Source organism: Erpetoichthys calabaricus, chromosome 5, assembly GCF_900747795.2.
Source record: "Erpetoichthys calabaricus chromosome 5, fErpCal1.3, whole genome shotgun sequence".
NCBI classification, from domain to species: Eukaryota; Metazoa; Chordata; class Cladistia; order Polypteriformes; family Polypteridae; genus Erpetoichthys; species Erpetoichthys calabaricus.
In genome coordinates this window covers 126700799-126712952 of record NC_041398.2, presented here as the reverse complement: position 1 = coordinate 126712952, position 12154 = coordinate 126700799, and the positions used below count along the sequence as shown (strand labels likewise).

Genomic DNA, 12154 nt, shown 5'->3' with positions numbered 1-12154 from the left:
GTGTTGTCCTTGTATGTTGCACCAATACTATCAAGACAGATACATAGTACACTTTAGTGTACCTGGCCAATAAAGTGAATTCTCATTCGGATTTATGTCAAAGTTTGTAAAGAACACCATTTTTCCTGTTCATTTCCATGCAAAATTGTTGCCATTTTATAGTTCATACTCTCATATAACAATCCCAATCGTTTTGTTCTTTATTATGCATACTTTGGAATGCCTCAGGGAACAGATAAGAATGAGATATGTGAAACAATATACTACAAGAAGAATTACTTTAAAAGGGTCAGGCAGCTGATAGTAAATGTGTATCATTGAATAATATCATTAGCAAAGTATTTTAATGATCTGTATCATAGATGTAGTAGTAGAATTGTCATGTGTATGAAGTACTTTGAATTTTTTATATAAAGTCTGCTTTCTCTCATGCATGTCTGGCCAATATACCACAAGTTGTCACCTTTGCTGTGACAAAAAAGAAAAAATCAAAATTCATAACTTCATTTTAGTTAATAAAAACACTTTTACCAAATATTAAATTAAGCTTACTGAACAAACTATTAGCTGAACTGCTCATTAATGCAAATAACCTGCTCCTCCAAAATGCCAGTTATGTTGCTGCAGCTCTACATATGTAGCATATAGATGTTGTGGTCCCAGGTTCTCTGCTGGGATATTCACTTACTTCAGTCTCTAGTGTTTACAGAGGATGGATAGGGTTGCTAGAAAGATTATACTATTAAAACCCACCTGTCGACTGCTAGGTATCATAAAACAAATTAAACTCTTTTTTTGTGTAATGAAACTTAAATAAGTAACACTTAACAGAACACCATCCTAAGTGAAGCATGATGTTACTGTGATTACATTACAGCAAGGGTGTCCAACTCCAGTCCTGGTGGGCTGCAGTGACTGCAGGTTTTCATTCTGACCATCTTCTTAATTAGTGAGCTGTTTTTGCTGCTAATTAACGTGTTTTGCCTTAGTTTTAATTGACATGATTCAGACCCCTTAGTTGTTTCTTTTTTCTTAATGAGCAGCCAAACAATAATGAGACACAAAACAAGCTGCCACATGACCAGCTAACCTGAAAATAAATAAAGGTGAATGTCTTGGTCATGTCAGTCTGCTCAGGTCACCAAAACATCTTGACAGTGGTCTTAGAAAAAACAGAAAACCAACAGTCTGCTGTGGTAGAATGAGAGCAGCAACAAGTCATGATATTCAATAACGACTTTAATTAACAGCAGGAATTTGCTTCTTATTAAGAAACTGGTTGGAGTGAAACTGGTTGGAGTTTGATGTTCCTATTTAGCTGGTCATCTCTCAGCTTGTTTCACATCTCATTTCTCTTTGGCTGCCATTTAATTAAGAAACAAATCAATTCAAAGGACTGAATCCTTAAAAACGGGGCTATTAAAATGAAGGGAAAAGGAGTTAATTAGCAGTTAAAACTGCTTGCTGATTAGAAAAAGGGTTAGAATGAAAACCTGCAGCCACTGCAGCCCACCAGGACCAGGGTTGGACACCCCTGTATTACAGGGATCCTTCAAGGATCCTTTAGAACTGAAGTACAATCGACAGAGAAAAACGGAAGAAGATGCTGAAAAAAAAGTTTTGGTTTGTGTTTTCTAAAAAAATTTAACTGAGTAAACAATTCCATTTCAGCAGGACAAAGATCCACAGGCCAATAGCAAAACTACTTCAGTATGACTAAAAAATGAAAGTTTTGACCTTAATCCTATTCTCTCTCTCTCTCTCTCAGCGTATGTTCATTTTATGTATTTCTAATTTTTGGTTTTAAAATATATTATATAATCATGGGCAGAGTTTAATCGGTAGCCAGGGACCCACCACCAGAAGCAGTGTTACTAAAATAAATGTGAAGTTTGCATTTGGGTCTGCACATGTTTGCTCCGGTTCCTCCCACAGTCTGAAGATATGCAGGTTATGTGAACTGGAGATGCTACATTGGCCCCTGAGGTGTGTGTTTGTGTGTTCATCCTGTGATAAGTTGTATTCTGTCTAGGTATTGTTCCTGTCTGCACGGATTTCTTGCCCCCTGCTCTGAATAAGTGGGTTTACAGGATGGATGAACCATCAAACACTATAATTTATCCTGCACAAAGCAACTCTCTCTTGCACACTGCCTATTCTGAGAAAAAATGAATATTTTTTTAAGATTTAAATTGCAGATTAGTGTACTGTTTTATATTTATATTGAGAGAGGTTATTTCAGTTAGGATAATTGTATTCAGTATAATCCTCTTTTACATGTTTGATAGCTGCTCCTGTTGTTAGCATGAATGACTGAAAGGGCAGTGCATGCATGCTAGGCGCTTATATACAGTAAGCAACTGTCTGTGCAAACACAGTGTGGCAATTTGTGCAAATCGTAATCAAACGTCATACATCCCACTGTGACAAAATATTTTTAAAATCTGTCCCTGTGATGAAATAAATAACAGAAAGCACACCAACTTCCAATTTAGTTAACTAAGACTCTGAGCACACTGAAAATTTGCCCTATGTGCACATTTTCTAAATTCTAAAGTGATTTTGCCACAATTACAGAGTCAAACAACCATGTTTTCTGTCATTGAAATATTGTTAATGGTATTACTGTAATTTTTTGTAATATCAAAGTTTTAAATGTGTCAATGTAAGTGAGACTTATTTCATATATTAAGAACAATGTAACTATTTAACATGGGATGTGATGTAAATATGCAGCAGTACAGCTGAGGCGCCAAAAAATTAAAATGATTTTTTATGGTTCGTCTAGACTCAGCAAACAAAATGTCAGACTTTGCCCATGAACATAATGGTCTAAACCTAGCTTAATTCTGTTTTGGGTCACAAGGGATTAAAGCCTCTCCCAGCAACATGGATGCAAGGCAGGGACCAGCGCTTAAACTGGCTGCCAGATGCAGGGCTCACTAATATATATGCCCTCAAGAGGCAAAAGGCCTCACCTGTAAATCTTTTGAGATGTGGGAGGAAAACCTTGAGAACAGGAGCAGAGTCCACTCCTGACATTAGCCGAACATACAAACTCCACAATCAGGTGCAGGATTGATGCCCAGGATGCTGGATTCATCAGTTAGCAGCAATGAGCAACGTAGAACTCCTCGTTTTTTTTAATGAAATGATTCAATCAGTAGGCCTACTGCACAGTAACAATAAACTCTAGTTCAAACCCCAAATGGGAAGCAACTTGCATGCGCTTCTTCGGGATGGTGTTCTAGTTTGGTACTCTGGCTATCTATCACTCTCCAGGAGTGACATTAAGTATTGAACTCCTCGAACATACTACTGTAAGGCTGCTAGGTTCACCAGTGGAGTCTATAGCTAATCCCTCTTGTGTTGAACTGTTTGGACTAATCTTCGCTTCCTGAAACGGCGTCAAAGAAACTTAGCTTTTTAAAGTGAATACATGGAGGCAGTCTATTTTATTAATATAGAACTCTCAAATTATATGGTTAACGACCAAGGTTAATCACACTAATGGGAATAAAAAAGAAAAGCATGAATTCTCTTAAAATACCAGATGACTGGTTCAATTGCGGCATAGCCATGATCAGCCGGTGCACAGTAGAATTAATAAGTTGACAAGACTTACTTTTCACTGTTTTTCTGGAAGGATACACTTCTGTCTGTTGCAGTTATAGGTAGGTGGATCATTCTATCCATCTTCAGAGGGAGGCGTGGTAATAAAGTTTAACCTGGGACTGCATGTGCACCTCACTCCGCTGTCGCTTATGAAAGCAGAACGGTGCTGCGTGCCCGTGATTTGCTGGCAGAGCGCGGCTCCCCATCCGGCGACCGCTGACGAGGGCGCTGGGCTGGTCTCGTCTCAGCTGTTCCCCACAGCTCCACATCGCTCCAACTAGAGAGGAGTGAGCATCTTGAATAGAACAAGGGATCCTGTAGCCGGTGTAAGACACGGACCGAGACCGAGAGAGGAAAGAGACAGAGAGAAGCAGAGCGCACACTCCAGGGGAAGGGCTCTTCGCTGCCCTAATGTCAGCTAAAGGGAGGAAATATCAAAAGAGGGTCTCTTTCTCCGAGGACGACAACGAACAGGACTGGAAGGAGGAGAATGGAGGACTGGACTCCCATTATTTGAAATCCGTGAAAACGGTCCGGGATTCATCCGGATATTATCAGTGTGCCGCGTAAGTCACAGTGCTTGAGCTGCCGGTGCGTCCCTTGTCGTCTGCGCCTCTGTAGCCTTGTTATAGTATAGCAAAAGTGTGGAAATTGGTCATCTAGTAATAGCTGGTTTTAAAGGGAATGTGGTAACTTTACCTGGGAGAAACATGTCTAACAACAGGAAGGTCGGTTGTGTTGAGTGGAGCGCCGTGAGTTACTTTTCATCGTTTGGTCGAACATTTGCCACAGACCTGGAAATGTTCTTGTGCAACATTCTTGATTTTGGCCATTTTATGGAAGATGATTTGTTATTGCCATGACACGAAATGCTTCATAGACGATGTATTTTAACCATTAAATTAATTTAAACTCGTGTGGTTAAAGAAACCTCCGCTATCAGTCCATCCATCCGTTCTCTGATCTCACCTCTTCCAAAGCACGAGCGCGGGTAGCATGGAGGGGATAACAAGTCTTCAAACAGCAGTACATTGTTAGCAGTCCTAAAAATAAATTAAAACAAGATTAGGACCCGTCAAATAGCCACCCGTACTTTAATTACTCAACTCGTTTAGCCTAGTGCGGAGGCGCGGGGAACCGGAGACTTTACCGGTAACATCAGGCATAAGGCAGGAATAAACTCCGGATGAAACACAAGTCAATGCAAATAAGATTTAAATGAACAAAAGACATTTTGATCGTCCATTCACATACAAATCTCGTTAACGCAAAGTTGTAGACGGGGAAACGGAATCAGCTCTAGCAATACCGGAAAGCAAGGCACGAATTTAAACCAGGAGTCGACTACATCTGTTAGCAGAACAAACGGATATACTTACATTACTGTGAGTTGTCATTTTCTAAGTTCTTTTCTTGAGCTCCGTTGCTGCCGGGATATTCTCGCGGTCACCCACTACACTATTAATAAACGGAATTTGTAGTTTTCCCGTTGGTCTTGTCACTTTAGCCAATTTTTGAAGTGGAATCGGAAAAAGAATGTACAGTTAAAAGTCGAGATGAAAAAAAGCGTTTATTGTTGGCATTCCAGGTTTTTATTTGAGATCAAACAGAGAACGTGGAGAAAGCAACAGCGGTCATAGAAAGGCTTTACTTTTAAATGAAAAAGATTTGTTGTTATCCGTATGATCTAATAATAGCTTGTCTTGACCTGTCCAGGGTTACTTCTGTGTTTTACCTAATACAGCCAGGAATGTCTTCACCTCCGTTAAACCTAAGGCAAGTTCATCTTAGAATAACTTGAAGAGATTACATCATATGACTTAATCAGTCATTGTTTAAGTTTATCACAGTATATGCTTTTATATTATTATAATTTGGATTGTTTGGTTGCAGTGGATAGTGGTATTGCTTCTCAGATCCAGCGTCCTGGTTTTAAATTCTGATAGACATTTTCTGTGTGGTGTTTACATATTCTTCCTGTATCAGTGTGGGTTTTCCCTTACAGTTTTTTTTTAATCAAAGATGCTGATTTCTGATTCCAGAATAGCCCCAGTGTATGTGTACCCTGTGCTGAACTGACACCTTGTCAAGGATTGTTACCTGCTTTGTTTTCCAGGATAGACTCCAGCCTAGCTGTGACACTAAATTGTTAAAAACAGGTTTGAGAATGTGATTTTTATTAGGCATTGTATCCTCTTTTTAGGATATCAGTGTTTTTTAATATGTATAACCTGTCGAAATAAGAGAATGATCTACTTAGAAGTATGCTATGTAAAAAAGGTACGTGACTTAGATTGACTAGTAACTCCATATTGTCCCAGTGTGCTTGCTTTGGGGTGTTTGTGTGACCACGTCTCATCCATGGTTACTTCGTGACTTTAAACCAATTATCCTGGTAAAGGCTGTGGCCCTCTGCAACCTAGTATTGTAAGAGATGAGTTCAGAAAATGAATGAATGGATGGATGAATTTGCTAGTCTGAAAATAAATGTATCCTTATTTACATTTTCAGATGACTTAGAGAAACACAGAATGTTAATTATTTTTGGGGCCCAGCTTTGTAAAGCACTTGCTGAAACCACTTATTTTTCAGGTTGGCATTCATTTGTTCACTACTGTATATCGTTTTCTAATGTAGGCATGATAGATCAACATAAACCTTTGAAAATCATCCCTTCCTCAACCCAACACACTCTCTCTTACATGCAGTTTATTTGATATTTAATTAGCCAGCCAAGATATGGCTATTGTATTCTGCATTGCAGAATCTGTTATATGCTGCGGCGATCCTGTCAAATTACCCATATTTCCATTCATTCTCACATTATCTTAATCCAATTCAGGGTCACTGGGGACTGAAGCCTTCTTTACTGTCAAATTAGACATAGTTTAATACTTTAATCCTGTATGAATCTATAAGGCATTGGTAATTCCTCTTTACTACCCCATAGACTCATCATGAATATATAAAAGACGTAAAGTACCTTCTAAATAGGTATCTGCCAGGAGAGAAAGTGATATGAAGAGGATGCAAACTGCACTGTGACATTCTAGAATAATCCTTAAACTTAAATAACTTAATATTGAATTCCACTAGAGATGAAATATGGATGTCTAAGCTAAAGGTATCTATTCTCATTAATTAAATGCATGTCATGGAAGATTTTCTTTTGTGCGTAGATAGACAGGCGAATGACAAAATAATCTCAGCACTGGGCATTGTGGCCTCATAAATCATTTTCTGTGCTCCTTGGGCTCCTTGTAAAAACTTCTCACTGTAATATTAAGTGTATCTGCCATAGATGATTCTTAGGTAAGTGCACAATGACCAATCACTAGACAAACAGGCCATGAGTGTCCAGAGAAGCTTATGAGGTGATTATACAGGATGGTCTTACAGAGTATTCTCTAAAGGGTGGAGAAAAAGGATACAAAGTATTTCTGTCTGCAAAAGATTAATGACAGTTTGTGTACTTTAGTTATTATAAAGTTTGGATTTAAAATTTACTTTATAATGTAATATGTTTTGCATTCAAGCTAATTCTTGCATCCATTATCAAACTCTCAACCAAACCCTATCCTGGCAGCATAATGTACAAGGCAAGAGCCCATCTTGGATAAGCCACCATTTTTACATAGCTTATTCACTCCTTTTGATCCAATTCTGGATTGCTAACTAGCCTACCCTGTACATAATTGAGATTTAGAGGAAAACTGAAATACCTGGTAGAAAGCTGACACATACGCATAGAGAACATTCAGAGTTCACATAGGTGGTGATCAGGCTTCCATGGTATAAGTATTTGTGATTTATGACAGTGATTACTATAAAATGTGCAAAGTAAACTGTAAAATGTATTAGTGCCTTAGGGTTACATATTATTGTGTTATATATTTCCAAAATCCAGAGAATGATTTAAGATAACTTTATAATTATTTTGAATTTAAAACAAGCATCTAAGTATTTTATTATAGCTCACCATCAAAAAAGGAGCAAAGGTACAGATAATGCACCAGCACATGTTCTATAGTATATTGTCACGGAGCACATGAAAACTGCACAGAGTAGCTTTAGATAAGACCAAACAAATCCTTTGCTAGTGTGAAAGTACAAGAACAGTGTTTCCTGAATGGTTGCAATTATTTTTTTGATTTAGAATTTTATATATACAGTATAGCAACCCTAAAAGTATTTGGAATATTACGTATAGTAATATTAATATTTAAAGTAGGTATGTAATTTCATAACAGAAATGCTGCCATTTTTTAGATACAATAAAGGATAACATGTTTCAGAAAAGATTATGATATGATGTTGAAGTTGTTCGCTACTGAGTCCTGATTTGAAATCTTGGTCTAGTCACTAACTGTGTGGAGTTTGCACATTCTCCCTGAGTAGCATTTTTATGAGTACTCTGGTTGTTTTTATACATCCTAAATACTTGGCCTAGTGTGAGTGTATGCATGAATGTTCTCCTGTATGAACTAACAACTTATCAAGGATTGAGTCTTCCCATGTGTGCAGTGGTGCCAGGTGAGGCTTCAGCTGGTAATGACATTGATTTGGAATAATCAGGCATAGAAGATGAGTGGGTGTATGGATGGATAGACTAATTGGCATTCCTGTCTATGTAACATACAGAGCATACAATAACTTTCTCAGACCTGCACAAGCTGGGCGCTTGGAAAGGAATCAGCCCTGGATGAGACTTACACACATGCCCATATTCACATACAGGCCATTTTGGAATCACCAGCTATCCTTTCCTGCAAATTTTTAATATGTGGGATGAAAACAGAGTACCTTGAGAAAATCACACAGACACACTAAGAAAATCCACACAGACAAAAGCAAGGAACAGGTTTCAGCTTTAGGATGCTGGATGCAGAGGCAACCATACCAACCAGCACACTACTGTCATTTCTATACTTCCTTTAATAATATAAAAACAACTGTAGAAATACTATATTCAAGGAAATTTGCATCATTTCTTCCACATAAATCATTCATTTTCCTTTCATCATATTTCCCATTTAATTTTAAATGTGGAAATGGCCATTAATTACATTACAATAAAACACAAAGATAATGAGTCACCAAATACAGTAATCCAGGAAGCCAATAATGTTTAATAAATATGATTAACATGATGAATGCTTCATATTAAAAAAGTGGTAACTATTCTTTTATTAACCACCAATAAATTACAGTATAAAACAGGTTTAATTTGTTTGAAAGTGGATCGCTGAATATACTGAAGTTAAAAATAATAAAAGCCACTTATAATATCATTTGAAAGAAAAAATCATACAGTTTTATATATGTATTTTTGTGGCAGGGTCACTCAGTGTAAAGGTGCCTTGGGTATGGTACTAAATGATTCAAACCTTGAATTAGAAACGCATATATTGTGGGAAATTAGGGTCCCTATCGACCCCTGAATCCGCAGACAACACGTTCTGACACCAGGTAAAAGTCCAATATTAAATTTATTATAACAAAATGTGCACAAAGCACCTCCACCTCCACTATACGCAATACCAAATCAATAATCACAATATAATAATCAATCACAATCCTCTACTCCCAGCAGCTCCGTTCCACACCCTCCCAACTCGGCTCACTCTGCTGGGGTTTTCCATAGTCCTTTTATATTCCTTGACCCGGAAGTGTTTCTGTCTCTCAGTCCATGTGATTTCATAGCACTTCCAGGTCAGATGAAATCTACTTCTTTTCTTCAGCCCAGAAGTACTTCATTCCTTTCGTCTCCGTGAGTAGGTAGTACTTCTGGGCTATAATAAAAACCATTGTGCCTCCCTGCAGCATCCCCTGGTGGCCCCCACAGTATCCAGCAGGGCTGTGCAGTAAAACTCCATTGTCCATGATGCCCTGCTGGAATTCGGGGCACCTCCATGTTGCACCTCCATGTTGCATGTTGGACTCCCATCTGGCAGCGTGGGGGTATTGGCCGGGATAAGCTGCCAGCCATATATCACAATATACACATATTCAGATAAAGTACAGCCAAATTCTGCACACATATATTCATTAGACACCAAAAGCAGTCTAGACAATGAAGCAGCCTATTATGGTGATTTCTTGTTGCACTTTTGTAGATGAAATTTAGCAACATATTGGATGAGCCACTATGTGATTCAGCTGCACTTTGTAGTCAGTGATGTACTTTTATTTATCAGTTCTTCTAACCAAGCTTTAAATGATAGAAACTGATATTGTGCCTGTTTGAAAGATTGTTAAGCCATAGTTTGTATTTTTTGGAAAATAGTCTCTTTCTCAAAAATGATTATGGCTATTTGTTAGATCTTGAGGCTGTTTTTTCTTCCTCACCTCCCAGCCCTTTCCTGGAGACTGTTGATGAAGTGTTTCTAGGGGTCTGGGGGAAGAGATGGCTGTATTGATATTTATGGAAGGAGAAACTGAGGCAAGATGGTTCACAACAGATTTATATAAGATGGCTTGTTTGAATTGTCTCCTTCTGATATTGTTTGAAAAAAAGGAATAATTCATAAATTATGGATTTTTTATTTTAAAAATAAAATTCAAATATTTCATTTTCTGAAAAATTATTTAGAAAGTGAACCATAGCAAGTTTTCTACTGGAACCAGACATGGAATAGACACCAGACTATCCTAAAACATAGTTATCTGTTCACCAGTTAATGTCATCTGCATGTCTTTGAGATTAGTCTAGACAACTTGGGGGTGGGCACAAATATTATAGAACCTTCTCCACTACTGACAGGTGCGAAATTTGAATTTAAGTCTAGAATTTTAGAGCCCTGTGAGACAGGAGTGTCAACAACTATGCTACATAAGAAGTCTGTAATGTGAATAATTACTGTTTGTTGTCATGCGCTGTCTTGTGTAGCCTGTTTAATGTTTAGATGCAATTGAACTTTGCAAATTGGACATTATTATTCATTTTGGAGTTCTTAAAGATCTCTGGCATTTTGTTTTTACCTTAACTTAAGGGTGTCAAACAAAAGTCAAGATCTGTGGACCATATCCACCCTGTAGGCCATTTTAATGTAGCCCATGCCATCTGTAATCAAAACATTTTACATATGGCAATCCTGCTTGGGTGTCAGGACTGGCTACTCCTTAGTGGAACTGACAGATCTATATCATCTATTTTGTATTTTGAAAAGAAAATTGCATGTTCTTGATTTGCTGCTGTGAATTATATGTATTCATGATGCTAGTTTTTGTTTACTGTGAGAAACTTAGTCAACCTGAGGTGACTGAGAAATTCAAAGGTTTTATTCTGGTGGTGGACTTAGCTATTTGCTTTGTTGCACACTTGTTTAGAAAAGTTCTTCACTCATTTCATAGAATGTGAAGCATCAGTATGCACTGGAAAATGAAAAACGAAGCAAGAAGAGAGAAAGATAATGGTGCATAGAGAAAACAGATGTTTTTTTCCAATTTTTCAGTTATGAGCATCTGATGAGTGTTGTGTCAAAAAGCACATACAAAAACTAAAGCTGCATCTGATTCTTGATGAAATAAAAGTACATGAGACAGCCCATTACTATTGTCAAGAAGAACTATTTACCTTCCACTGTAACCCAAGAACATTTATTCAGTTCAGCAAGTCTAGTGATTGAATGCTTTGCTCTGCAAATATGCATTTTGTTAAAGTAGTTGACAATTTTGTGCAAAAGATATAAAAATGTTTACTGAGTTACTATTTTTGTGTGTATCATACAGTATAAGATTGGGAAGAAACAAGTACTACATAAGTAAAAATGATATTTATAATTACACCTTAAAAGTTAGTAATGACTTATTAGTAGAATGTAATAAAATGTCCATAAAATGCATTTAATTAAAGGTAAATCTAAACAGTAAAAAAATGTAATAAAATTAATAATTAAAAATAATTTAGTAAAGTTCTTTACTATAGCAGTAGTTTTCAAACTCAGTCCTGGCAAATCCATATGGCTGCAAGTTTTTATTCCCTCTGGTTTCACAACACTGAATGCTGAAATGCTGCAATTGCTTCAGTGTCAGCCCCACTAATATGTCATATATAAATAATGGAGAATGAAAACTATAAATGCTAAGTTGAAAAAGAACACTAAATGATTCCAATGCAACATACATAAATTCTTGGTACACTGTAGTAAAAAAAAATACCAGTTATTTTAAGTATTTCTACATTGACACCCAAAACATAAAATCTGGTAGATAACTGCTTACCTCATTAGGCTGGAGGTCCAATTAAAAAACAGAATTAGGTTGAAACAAAAACCTGCAGCCTCAACCTCTATACTGTATTTGAAATCTAAAGCACATTGTTGGGGTACAGCATGTTAAAATCTGTTCTAGTAAAATTTATGTATAAAGCGCCCATGATTTCTTAAGATGCTACTGATTCTGGCCAATTGTTGGGTATGTAAAGTGTTATTTTTGGCCCTCAGTAAAATTGAGTTTGACACCCCTGCCTTAAGTTATTTTTAATTTTGGAATCAAGGTCAGTGATAACAAATATGATGGTGTTTTTGATTTATGATCT

The 12154-nt window shown here is 37.1% G+C and overlaps 1 protein-coding gene across 2 annotated transcripts in view; it reads left to right on the top strand.

The window, feature by feature from the left end:
* Nucleotides 1-3720: 3720 nt before the first annotated feature.
* trpc3 (transient receptor potential cation channel, subfamily C, member 3) overlaps nucleotides 3721-12154 on the top strand; it is a 162507-nt gene continuing 154073 nt past the window's right edge. For both annotated transcript variants that reach the window (XM_028802014.2, XM_051928638.1), the window contains exon 1: nucleotides 3721-4181. In XM_028802014.2, coding sequence (XP_028657847.1) covers nucleotides 4027-4181 — 155 coding nt within the window. In that variant the 5' untranslated portion in view covers nucleotides 3721-4026. The remainder of the gene's footprint in view (nucleotides 4182-12154) is intronic.